At 41.1% G+C, this 13,998-nt stretch overlaps 1 protein-coding gene across 2 annotated transcripts in view; it reads right to left on the bottom strand.

The window, feature by feature from the left end:
* TRPC4 (transient receptor potential cation channel subfamily C member 4) overlaps window positions 1-13,998 on the bottom strand; it is a 231,465-nt gene that overhangs the window by 100,315 nt on the left and 117,152 nt on the right. For both annotated transcript variants that reach the window (XR_005747344.1, XM_040340375.1), the window contains exon 3: window positions 12,812-13,330. Coding sequence is in view for 1 of the 2 variants with exons in the window: in XM_040340375.1 (XP_040196309.1) it covers window positions 12,812-13,330 (519 nt within the window). In the remaining variant the exon portion in view is untranslated. The remainder of the gene's footprint in view (window positions 1-12,811; window positions 13,331-13,998) is intronic.

The following is a 13,998-nucleotide window of genomic DNA, read 5'->3' as shown; positions in this document are numbered from 1 at the left end:
CTGGACTTAATGAAGCACAGTGGACCAACACCAGCAGATGACATGGCTCCCCAAATCAACAGACTATGGAAACTTCACACTAGACAAGCATCTTGCAGTGTGTGCCTCTCCATTCTTCCTCCATACTCTGGGTCTTTGGTTTCCAAATGAGATGCAACAGACATGGGGCCAGATTCAGATACAATGGCTTAAGTTTAGGCGGGCGTAGCGTATCTCATATACACTACGCCGCCGTAACTTAGAGAGGCGAGTATCATATTCACAAAGAACTTGCGCCCTAAGTTACGGCGGCGTATCGTAAATGGGCCGGCGTAAGCCTGCCTAATTCAAAGTAGGCTGGTAGGGGGCGTGTTGTATAGAAATTAATTGTGACCCCACGTAAATGACGAGCCTAACGAACGGCGCATGTGCGCGCATGCTCAGTATCACGTCAAATTTTCTTCCTAAGTTACACCGGCTCAATGTTTAGTCGACGTGAACGTAACCTACGCCCATCCCCATTCACGGGTGACTTACGCAAACACCGTAAAATACGACGATGTTCCGATGTTTCCGACGTCCATACCTTAACATGACTTACCCCTGCTTTATGAGGGGTAAAGTTACGCCGGTCGTATGCCTTATGGAAACAGCATACTTTAATAAGCCGAGCGCAAGTACGTTCGTGAATCGGCATATCTAGATCATCTGCATATTTGACACAGAAATATACGGAAGCGCCCCTAGCGGCCAGCGTAAATATGCATACCTAAGATACGACGGCGTAAGAGACTTACGTCAGTCGTATCTTAGACAATTTCTGGCGTATCTGATTCTTTGAATCAGGCGCCAAGATACGATGCCTCACATTCGGACTTACGACGGCGTATCTGGAGATACGCCGTCGCAAGTCCTTTGTGAATCTGGGCCCAGGTGTGTTTTTCTTTAGCCCATGTAAGACTCTTCTGACTTTGTTTGTTGTTCAGGAGTGGCTTGACAAGAGGAATACGACATTTGAAGCCCATGTCCAGGATCCGTCTGTGTGAGGTGGCTCTTGATGCACCGACTCCAGCCTCAGGCCACTCCTTGTGAAAGTCCCCAACACTTTTGAATGGCCTTTTCCTGACAATCCTCTCCAGGCTGCGGTCATCTCTGCTGCTTGTGCACCTTGTTCTTCCACACTTTTCCCTTCTACATAACTTTCTATTAATGTGCTTTGATACAGCACTTTGGGAACATCCAACTTCTTTTGCAATAAGCTTTTGAGTCTTTCCCTGCTTATGGAGGGTGTCAGTGATGGTTTTCTGCTCAACTGTCAGGTCAGCAGTCTTTCCCATGATTGTGATTCCTACTGAACCAGACTGAGAGACCATTTAAAGGCTCAGGAACCCTTTGCAGGTGTTATGGCTTAATTAGCTGATTAGAGTGGGACACTTTGAGCCTAGAATATTGCACCTTTTCACAATATTCAAATTTTCTGAGATTGTGAATTTGGGGTGTTTATGAGCTGTAAGCCATAATCATCACAATTATGACAAATCACGGCTTGAACTATCTTGCTTTGCATGTAATGAGTCTATCTCATATATTAGTTTCACCTTTTAAGTTGCATTAGTGAAATAAATGAACTTTTGCACGATTTTCAAATTCTTCAAGTTTCACCTGTATATCCTTATAGATCAGCACTATGGCAGTAGTTTAGAAAGGATGGGAGTGGGTTTACATCCACTTTAATAGACATTCTAGCATTTACTTAGAATGTCTAAGGTGTATCTAAAGCCAAAAGTTTGGCTTAAGATACACCTTAATTTTAACCTGTGATGCACTGGATTGGAATGCTGGAGCATCCAAAGAGTTTTACAGTTCTTTTAATGTGTTCAAAATGATGTAATACATGATACAATATGGACAGTTTGGAGGTTATTTACAAAAGGCAAATCCACTTTGCATTACAAGTGTAAAGTGCACTTGAAATTGCACTGACATTGCACTTGGAAGTGCAGTTGCTGTAAATCTGAGGGGTAGATCTGAAATGAGGGGAAGCTCTGCTGATTTTATCATCCAATCATGTGCAAGCTAAAATTCTGTTTTTTTTTTTTTTTCCTTGCATGCCCCCATTAGATTTACAGCAACTACACTTCCAAGTGCACTTTTGCTGCAATTTCAAGTGCATTTTGCACTTGTAGTGCAAAGTGGATTTGCCTTTTGTAAATAACTCCCATTGTGTTGCTAAATAAGAGTCACATGCATTTTAAGTCTGTTGCAGTTTGTTGGCAGCCCAACATGATCAATGACCTGCTTTAACATTTAAAGGACCTAACCTGTAAGCTACATTTTTCTCTTGTAAATAAAGAAAAGAAGAAACTTGCTCAGCCACCAAGTGTGTAAAAAGCGACTAGGACATTGTTATTGAAAGCATTAATAACAATTTTAAAATGCAGACAGAGCAGATAATTGCTTTTGTTTGTTCCAAAAGATTGTACATTTTCTTCTCATTTATTAAACAATGCTTTGTCTGCCACAATAAACGTAGTTGATATAGAACAGCTACAGATTATTTATTGTTGGTTTATTTACTGTGTACAGCCTATTACATAATAAGCAAATAGAAAATCTGAGCAGAAATTTCATAAAATACAAAGGTGGTTATTTCCGAAAGGAAAATCCACTTTGCACTTCAAGTGCACTGCAAGTACACTTGAAAGTGCAATCGCTGTAGATCGCTGTAGATCTGAGGGAAAGATCTAAAATGCGGGGAAGCTCTGCTGTTTTTTATTTTCCTTGCATGTCCCCCTCAGATCTACAATGACTGCACTTTCAAGTGCACTTGTAGTGCAAAGTGAATTTGCCTTTTGTAAATAACCCTCTTTGTTACAATGTAAAGTAGTGAGTGTACAGATTGTATTACAGTGACCAGTATAAGAGAGTGAGAGCGATAACACCAAATTTAACACACCTTCTCCCCATTCACACCTGAGACCTTGTAACGCTAATGAGTCACATGACACTGAGTGGAAGAGGACTCCAGTGTCAACCTGTGAAGCTCTGGTGAACTTCATGCCCAAGAGGGTTAGGGCAGTGCTGGAAAATAATGGTGGCCACACCAAATATTAACACATTGGACCCAATTTGAACATTTTCACTTAGGGTGTACTCTCTTTTGTTGCCAGCGGTTTAGACATTAATGGCTGTGTGTTGAGTTATTTTGAGGGGGCAGAAAATGTACACTGTTATGCAAGCTGTACACTCACTAATTTACATTGAAGCAAAGTGTAATTTCTTCAGTGTTGTCACATGAAAAGATATAATATATATATATATATATATATATATATATATATATATATATATATATATATATATATATAGATATATATATATATATATATATATATATATATATATTATTGTAAAAAGTATTGGGACACCTGACTTTACGCCGAGTAAATTGATACCCAACATGTCACACTTAAAAATTGCACCAACTTGTGGAATGGCGACAAACTTTTACAAATCTCTACAGGCGACATTTAAAAAACTCTACAGGTTGCATGTTTTGAGTTACAGAGGAGGTCTAGGGCTAGAATTACGGCTCTCACTCTAACAATTGTGGTGATAATTTGCATGTGTGGTTTGAACACCGCTTTCATATATGCGTTCGCCTCTGCACGCAAGCTCGTCGGGACGGGTCGCTTTTAAAATAAATATGTATTTATTTTACTTTATTTTATTTATTTTGACACTGTTTTTTTTTTTTTTTTTTTAATTGGGCCACTTTTATTTATATTACAAGGAATGTAAACATCCCGTGTAATAGAAAAAAGCATGACAGGTCCTCTTAAATAAGAGATCTGGGGTCAAAAAGACCTCAGATCTCATATTTGGACTAAGATGCAAAAAAAAATGGCCCTTTAAGAGCTATGGGCGGAAGTGACGTTTTGACGTCCCCTTCTGCCCTGCTATGGTATGGAGACAGGTGGGGGCCATCTTCCTGTCCCTCTTCTCCATACCCAGCACAAGAGAGAACCCGATCGCCACTACTGATGGCTCTGGTAAGCGATGGAGGGCACAGAAAATTGGCGGGAGGGGGGCCCCTCTCCTGCCCCCAATAACGGTGATCTTGCTGCGAATCCGCCACAGAGACCACCATTATCGTATCGCTTTCCTTCAGTTTACATTTTTTTTCCAAAAAAGCACAATTCCAAATTGACATGCATTTGTTATGTCTTTTACAGTTAGTAAGGATTTTGAAAGTTGTGTTTGTATAAGCTAAAAGGGATTTTAGTGTTTTTCATGGAAAGCATCGTTTTGATCAACAGCTACGCAATTAGTTCGGTAATTGTCACATCGGTATCACAATCTTTGAATTCTAAAAATGGAAAATAGCAAAAATGGTATAGCCACCCATTTGAAAAATGGAAGCAGTGAAAGGATTATTGTTAGGCTGGTTGCTGAAGTGATTAGATGGATATCACCACCAATTCAATATACATGAAAGGTAGTCTTGCCAACTTGCTTAAGATCGTAATCCTTCTGGTTTTTAATGACTTTTTATTTCAAGATAAGATAAAGGGCTTTGCTATTTACAAGAAGGTGTTCTGGATGGGAATAGCTTTCACGTTCTGAACGGTTTGCATTAGTTTGCATTTAAACATTTTTTTCTTTCCTGTACAAGTCAATAAAAACAGAAACAGGTCTAGGTACCTGAGTAATGCAAAGGCAAACTACAACTCATAAGCAAGTCAAAGATACTGAAAGCCAACTTAAAGACTATGAGCAACATAACATAAATCTGAAGCAAGTCAAACCAAGTCAAAAGCACCTATTGGATTTAGGTCTCTTTCGACTTCGGTGCATTAACTCTATGAATCCCAGAGGCTGGGCCTGAGCTAAGGGCAATGACAGAGCATGCAATATACACATGCCAACATATCATAAAATAAACAGTAGATACAATATATACAATTACAGTGGAACCTCGGATTGAGAGTAACGAGGTTAACGAGCATTTCGCAATACGAGCACTGTATTTCCTAAAATCCTAACTCAGTTTGTGAGTATTGTCTCGCAACACGGGCAGGTTTCAGGCCAAAGCGGTGTGCAGTATCATGTTTGGCCTGAGGTGGGGGGCACCAGAGCCATTCGGAGACAGCTGAAAAGGCCCGAGGACGGTTCGGCTGACCTCGGCAAACCTCGCAAAGACTCATGAACGGAGTCTTTCCGAGGTTTGCTGAGGTCAGCCAAACTGTCCTTGGGCCTTTCCGGACATTTCTGAAGCTCTCTGGCGCCCTCCACCTCTGGCAGCATGCGGTATTGCATGCCATTGAAGTCAATGCGTAACAAATTATTTTTGCTTCCATTGACCTGATATGTGAGTACTTTGGATTACGAGCATTCTCCTGGAACGGATTATGCTCGTAATCCAAGGTTCCACTGTACACACAGTTTTCATCACCATTCTTACTTGCATGTTTTATGATTTATATATAATCTATTAGGTTTTACAAACAAATAGATTAAAAACACTAACTGCAGAATGAAAAACAACTAATATTACATAAACAACGAGAGAAAAGCAATGATGGAAAAACCCTGAAAACTGTTTGCATTTCTTGTAACTTAAACACGCAGTAAAACATATGGACACAGTTCATCGAGTACAGAAAATACAACAGGCCCCACTTCTATATATAGATGTGAGTGGGAGTTGTGAAATAGCTTTTTATCTTCAACAAATATAGACTCACTTCAAAAGTCATCCTTCTGTTACCTGAATGATATGTGCAGTTACATAAAAATCAACATAAATCTAATACAACAAACAGCCACGTGCATGTTTGGCCATTGTATCCAAAAGTGTTTATACAAAGCACGGCTTTATTAAAAAATTAGTCATCCTTATGTCAAAGCCTGAATCATAAGTATGATTTCATAAAAATAAACCTATATCTAATAAAAATAATACAAGGGATATACTGTGTGTGGTCATTTTATTCAAAATTAACCTGTCTTCAGGCCAGAGCTTTAAAACCAAGTCCATGTGTGTAATTCTTTATAAAGCCAGCTTTCCTGTGCCTTCACACTAGCAAAAATGTAATCTGTTACTGCAGAGTTCTACTTGTCCTGTATTAGCTGTTCCAACCCACTATATATGTCACTCTTTGTCCCTTTACAAATATTGACTTTAACCGCTTGCCGACCAGCCACCGTCATTATACGGTGGTAGGTCGGCACGATCCCACGTGCCGTCATAGCTGTACGTCGGCTCATTTAATTGGGATAGCAGACACGCGCTCAATGCCCGCTGCATCGTGGGGGCGCCAATGCTCGTGCCCGGTGATCGCGATGACCACCACCCACAATCGATCGCGGGCACGAGAGGCAGAACAGGGATGTGTGTGTGTAAGCACACAAATCCCTGTTCTGTGAGGAATGACAGATCGTGAGTTCCTAATAGCTAGGACCATGATCTGTTATTTCCTCTAGGTCAGTCCCCTCCCCCCACAGTTAGAAACATGCCTAGGACACACAATTGACCCCTTGATCACCCCCTAGTGTTAACCCCTTCCCTGCCAGTGACATTTACACAGTAATCAGTGCATTTTTATAGCACTAATCTCTGAATTAAATGCCAATGGTCCCAAAAATGTGTCAAAAGTGTCCGATGGGTCCGCCATAATGTCGCAGTCCTGATAAAAATCGCAAATATAATAATAAAAATGCTATAAATCTATCTGTCTATTTTTGTAGGCGCTATAACTTTTGCGCAAACCAATCAATATATGCTTTATGCAATTTTTATTACCAAAAATATGTAGAAGAATACAAATCGGCCTAAACTGAGAAAACACCTTTGAAAAACAGGCTCGGGGCTTAAGTGGTTAGGGACGGTGGCAACCTCCTTCCAAAGCAGAGTGAATGATATTAACAAACTTAGTTACAGGAATCTGGCGTAAATAGTGTTTAGCAGGTGTTATTTTTTTAAAAAGGACCCTGGCTGCAATACTTGCATTTTTCTGTCCTTCACAGTAATCACTTTTCAGTACTAGATGTCCTCAGTCCTTCAGATTGAGGACATATTGTGAGTACAGAAGTCATGGGCCTATCCTCTGAAGGGGGCCATCATGGAATGCACTCACAGTGTAATGATGTAGAGAGTGGCAATGAAGTCATCAAGTCAGTACCACTCTCTGCATTATTGAGGACCACCCATCTCCAATGGGAGGTGAACAGGATGTGATGCCACACTGTTCTCTTCCAAAGGAAGAGAACAGTGTGGCATCACGTTACCATGACTAACCTAAAAAATTATGACAAAAGAAAGCATAGTAAAAAACGGTGCCAAAATACACAACTAAGTGGCCTTTAGTGGCGATAGACTGGGGTGGGGACAAAGTTGGACTTTAACCTCCCTGGCAGTATTCTCAAGCGTGACTCTGGGTTAATTTTCGCTGCCAGGTGCGGTAACCCTGAGTTACTCTCGCGGTAACTTTGCAGAGCTGTCAGCGGAGTCCCCTTACCTTCTCCTGGCGATTCAGGCTGCACTGCTGGGCTCTGAAGAAGAGGTCCTTGTCGCCTCGAAATGCGTCAGCCGGCAGCGACACACCTTTATCCCCCCTATTATGGAGTGTGGGTCGAGGGGTATCTACCATATCGTTGTTGACAAGCCTATTACGTAATTTCTCTTGTGAGTAGTTTTCTATTACTATTTTATTTTATTAAACTGTCAACGGTTACACACTAGGCTGGTGCGCCTTTCTTTCTCTTCTTTTTTTTTTAAGGGGCAGCGACATGGAGGGGCTCGCAGAACTGAGCAATAGTAAGTTGTGGGGAAGATTTGTCATCTGACACTGACACTGATCTGGCAAGTGACAACAGCGATGATCCTGCACCTGACCTCAGCGATGTGTGCACTTGGTGCCCTATTGACTGTGATACGGACCAGGTAGCGCCCCCCAAGATTCCAGTTTACTGGATCACCTGGGATGAAGGTAGATGTTGAGCGTGACAACCCTCTGGCATACCTGCAATTATTCCTCACTGAGGAGGTAATTGAAAGAATTGTCACTGAGACAGATCGCTACCAAGAGCAGCAATCTGCTATGCTGCATGCCAGGTTTTCCAGAAGCAGAACATGGGACCTAAGAGGACATCTGGCAGTTTCTGGGACTCATCATTCTTCAGAGGGTGGTGGGGAAACCGCTCTAGAAGTGGTACTGGACCACCAATAAGTTACTGGCCACTCTGTTTTTTGGCACCGTGATGTCAGAATACCGGTTTTCCCTCATCATGAAATTTCCACTTCACGAACAATGAAGAATTTTATGAGGCCACACATCCTGTGCCCAAACTAAAAAAAATCTAGGAGGTATGCCAAATTATTGTGACCAAATTCCAGCGGACCTACGTGCCAGAAAGGGACATCAGCGTGGATTAAAGTTTGATGGCCTACAAGGGACGCCTAAGCTGGATACAGTACATTGCATCCAAAAGAGTGTGGTTTGGCATCAAAACCTACATGCTCTGCGAGTCATTCACTGGGTACATCTGGAATTCGGTAATTTACACCAGTAAAGGCACGAAGTTCAACCCCAGGTACAGCAGTTATGGGATGGCCACATCATCTGTCCTTATACTGCTGGAGCTATTGCTGAATCAGAGATATTGTGTGACCACAGACAATTTCTACACGTCTCTGGAACTGTATGAGGTTTTGCTACAAATCAAGACTGAAGCAAATGGTACCGTTAGGCCTAACCGACGTGACATGCCATCAATGTTTGCCAAGAAAAAAATCAAAACCAGAGAAATGGTTGCCTGGCAGAAGGGTAAGATGATGGCAATGCGATAGCGAGACAAGAAGGATGTGTGTCTCATGAGTACTGTGCACAATACCTCCACTGCCATGGTCCACACAAAAGGTGGGAAAGATGTGCTGAAGCCACAATTTTTGCAGATTTTTGTCAACCACCAGACGCCATCAGTGAACAGACCTGGACGTCATGCTGTTGATGTTGTCAACACAGAACGCCTGACTGGTCGTCACTTTATGGACTACATCCCGCCAACCGCAAAAAAGGCAGCATCTACCAGGATGTACGTGGTTTGCTGCTCAAAGAGAGATGGCAATGGAAAGAAAGTCCGAAAAATAAACCGGGTTCCATTGTCCTGATCGTAACGTCGGACTTTGTGCAGTCCCATGTTTCAAATGTATCGCACTCAGGATGTTTATTGAATTTTCTTTGTTTGACAAATTCCATTATTTTTTATTACATTATTGAATTATATTATTTATTAGATTATAATTTAGGATTTTGTGATTCAAACTTTATCACATCTGGGATGTCTACTAGAGTCTTGTTTGGTCAGGTTTAAGTAAGTAATTACTAAGAATTGCAGGCCTATAATACATAACACCAAATTTCCATGCAAAAAATTGTACCGCTTTTGGTACAAAATTTCCGACATAATCATACCGCCAGGGAGGTTAATAGGGTGCTCTGATTTAATTGTAAATGTATGAAACATCCTTTTAATATAACAATGTCACATTTTACAGTATAGATTTCCATGCTATTACATCATCACAATTTACTAATGGTTATGCTGCATATTGTTGGGTTCTTAGGGCAAACAAGCGGCATGACATGTGGTTCTTTCCCTAACCTTAACAGGAAAATACTTTACTAATACTATTGTTTTTTTTTCTCTCTCTTACATACCACTAATACACTAATACTAGTACCACTAGACCAAAGTACTTTTAGAGCTTTATATTATCTCTGGCAGGAGTTGGAGGTGGGCAGCCTTGAAGCTACAGATAATTACATATAATCCATCTTACTGGTATATCTTCTACAATTTAAATGTATTACCAAAATATATATTTCAATGTGGTAATTTTGCCACATGTGCTTTGTTTGAGAATGTGGTCTATAAATTGGGACTTTAAACTCTGTAAATTGAAAATTGCAAAGTTACCACAGGCTACTTCTGGTAGACTAATTGGCCTATCTCCAAAAAGTTCCAAGTTCAGATTTCACAGATTTAGCCTATTATAAAAAAGCCAAAGACATTCATTTTCCTGGTACAGTATTTTATACTATTGTAAGCATGCTATTGACAGCAACATGATGGAAAATTCTATTTTATATAATGAATGTTGCCAATTTTAAACAGACAAAATCAACTTTTATATGTTATCTGAAATTAAACTCTTTTTGCCACCCCTGTCCAACAAAATTCATTATCTATCGATTATGTGCACATGCCTACATCATCCTGGGGATGCCAATCAAGATGGATAAGTAAGTTAGGTAAGTGTACCATAAAGTACAAATATACAGTATATACTAGCACATCATGACACCCCCAGCCACTCCCCCCCCCCACACTTACCCTTCATAGTAAAAGACAGTGGGGGTTATTTACGAAAGGCAAATCCATGTTACACTACAAGTACAAACTACGGGCCAGATTCACGTAGCTCAGCGGATCTATAGATCTGCTCGATCTACGTGAATTAAGATCCGCTCCCGCAAGTTTAGGAGGCAAGTGGCTAATTCACAAACCACTTACCTCCAAACTTGCGACGGCGGATCCTAAATCCCCCGGCGGAATTCAAATTCCGCGGCTAGGGGAGTGTCATATTTAACCACTTGCTTACTGGGCACATATACCCCCCTCCTGCCCAGGTGAAATTTCAGCTTTCGGCACTGCGTCGCTTTAACTAACAATTGCGCGGTCGTGCGACGTGGCTCCCAAACAAAATTGACGTACTTTTTTCCCCACAAATAGAGCTTTCTTTTGGTGGTATTTGATCGCCTGTGCGGTTTTTATTTTTTGCGCTATAAACAAAAAAGTGAGACAATTTTGAAAAAAATACAATATTTTTTACTTCTTATAAATATCCCAATTTAAAAAAAAAACAAACATTTTTTTTTCTCAGTTTAGGCCGATACGTATTCTTTTACATATTTTTGGTAAAAAAAAAAAAAAAAATCGCAATAAGCGACTGGTTTGCGCAAAAGTTATAGCGCTTACAAAATAGGGGACAGAATTATTTTTTTTTAATTATTTTTTTTTACTAGAAATGGCGGCGATCTGCGATTTTTAATGGGACTGCGACGTTATGGCGGACACATCGGACACATTTTTGGCGCCATTCACATTTATACTGCGATCAGTGCTATAAATATGCACTAATTACAGTATAAATGTGACTGGCATTGAAGGGGTTAACACTAGGGGGTGAGGAAGGGGTTAAATGTATCCCTGCTTAGTGTTCTAACTGTAGGTGGAGGGGGGGGTGACTGGGGGGGTGACCGATCTGTGTCTCTATGTACAAGAGACACAGATCGGTCTCCTCTCCAGAGACAGCACCGCTGTCTCTGTGTAAAACGGCAATGAGAGATGATCTCATATGTTTACATATGAGATCCTCTCTCATTGGCCGCACAGATCGCCTCGCGAACGGCCACTCTGATTGGCCGTTCGCGGCGATCTGTAATTGGCTGTGTCCGAGGGACACGGCCAACACAGATTTTCCCCGCAGCGCGCTCTGGAGCGCGCGCGGGGACCGCCCTAAGGGGCGGACGTCAATTGACGGCAGTTTGGCGATTGGGATCCGCACTGTAGCCGTCAATTGACGGCAGGCGGATCCCAAGTGGTTAAATCAGGCGCGTTCCCGCGCCGATTTAAATGCGCATGCGTCGTCCGGGGAATTTCCCGGCGTGCATTGCTCCCACTGACGTCACTTGGACGTCAGTGGTTGCGACGTGAGCGGTACTTGCGACGTGCGTGTTCGTGAATCGGCGTACGCAAACGACGTAGGAAAATTCAAATTCGACGCGGGAACGCCGGCTATACTTAACATTGGCTGCGCCTGATAAAATAAGGGGTAAGTATACGACGGAAAACCGCTACGGAAACGACGTAAGAACACTGCGACGGGTCCGCGTACGTTCGTGAATTTGCGTATCTCACTGATTTACATATTATTTATCGTAAATCAGCGGGAACGCCCCCGGCGCCATTTTTAAATTGAAAAAAAGATCCGACAGTGTAACACAGTGTAACACTGTCGGATCTAGCCCTATCTATGCGTATCTGATTCTATGAATCAGGCGCATTGATAGGACCAGTTTACGTCAGAGATACGATGGTGTATCTGTAGATACACCGTCGTATCTCTTTGTGAATCTGGCCCTACAAGTGCAAAGTGTACTTGAAATTGTAGTGAAAGTGCACTTGGAGGTGCAGTCCCTGTAAATCTGAGGGGTAGATCTGAAATGAGGGGAAGCTCTGCTGATTTTATTATCCAAACATGTGCAGGCTAAAATTCAGTTTTTTATTTTCCCTGCATGTCCCCCTCGGATCTACAGCAGCTGCACTTCCAAGTGCACTTTCAGTGCAATTTCAACTGCACTTTACACTTGTAGTTTGCACTTGTAGTGCAAAGTAAATTTGTCTTTAGTAAATAACTCCCAGTGTTCATAATAAGCAGTCTGCAATAAAATTTACATTTTCTGACAATTATAAAACGTTACTCTTTACCCTCATAAAACAGCATTTTTAATCTGTAAAAGAAACAGCTTTGCGACACTGTCTTTGCATGACATTTATGCAAATAAGCAATTTATTTCCAAACTACTGAACTTGTGTTGAGGCACTTGTGCATGACAAGCTTTTGGATTCAGGAAGCTGTACTTGTATAATCAAACATTTATTTTTTTACTTTTGAGCTTGCATATTTTACGGTTCATGTAGCATGATCAGTAAATATTTAAGCAACGATAGATGCACAGTTGTAGAATAAAAAAAAAAAACATACCTCTTTCTGGTGGTACTTAATTGCCAATTTTAGACGGGCAAGGTCATTGCCATTCTGGTCTTCCAAGAGACCACCATCATCCCTATAGTTAAGAATAATTTCCAATTCCCTGGAGCTTCTTGTTTGGTCCAGAAGGTCTTTTGCAAATTGCTTACATTGCTTTGACAGCTCTTCATACTCAGATTTAAACTCATTTTCCACTTTACTTAACTCCTGAAGCTCCCAGCTTAGTTGAAATGCAGTTAGAAAGGGATCCTCACTTGACAGTGCAATTAGAGATGGGCTTGCCAGCGCCCTGTAGATATTCAGCCTTGAGCGAGAGTGTCGTAAACTATCCACATCAGAACCAGAAACGCATTCCACGCAGTTACACCGAACTTCGTGTGGTCTTGGGATTGAGACACCTTTCTGAACCAGGTGTTTTATAATTTCATAATTATTTGTATGAGCAGCCAAAATGATTGGAGTAATGTCTGGAGTAAATTCAGAGAACTGTTTATCCAGAAGTATTGGTGGAACCTAGAAAAGATAAAACACATTAGAAACTGTATATTTAACATAATTAAGAAAAAGGGTAACAGAGCTTAAAAGCTTCAAGCACGTGTAATTTTCTCTGCCTCTAAACATCAAATGCAAGCCAGACACTGCAGGACGACTGCAAGGCTAGGTTCCTCACAGAAATCTGACCTTGACCTTTTGCTGAAAGGAGAAGGCAGCAAGAAAGAATCTGGCCAACTATCATCAGAAGATAATACTACTGTATGATGATAATGCCAACTAGGCACTCCATAAACAGGGTCAGACACAAGTCAGTCATGACATTTTTTAGAATGAGAGAGAGCAGCCATGACCCCCTTTTTAGAACAAAATGCCAGGAGTGCATTTCCATAGCCATTTAACTTGATAGAACAGTTAGCTAAGGTTCCAGACACTTCAAAAGAACTTCAGAATAGCATAAATTATTCTGCTGACCATTACTTAGCATATACCTAATAAACAGGGATTTGCTGAATCTGTAAAGATCTAATTGAAATTGAATGCTTTAACAGGAGATCCAGAATGGAACACTGCAGTAGATCAGGGTATACATATTATTTCCATGTCTACTAACAATAAACATCTACAAGGTCATCGGCATTTCCCAACAGTGAATTGGGATTAGCCATAGAATACCCCCTTTATAGAAT

Source organism: Rana temporaria, chromosome 2, assembly GCF_905171775.1.
Source record: "Rana temporaria chromosome 2, aRanTem1.1, whole genome shotgun sequence".
NCBI classification, from domain to species: domain Eukaryota; kingdom Metazoa; phylum Chordata; class Amphibia; order Anura; family Ranidae; genus Rana; species Rana temporaria.
This window is presented reverse-complemented; position numbering and strand designations above follow the sequence as displayed.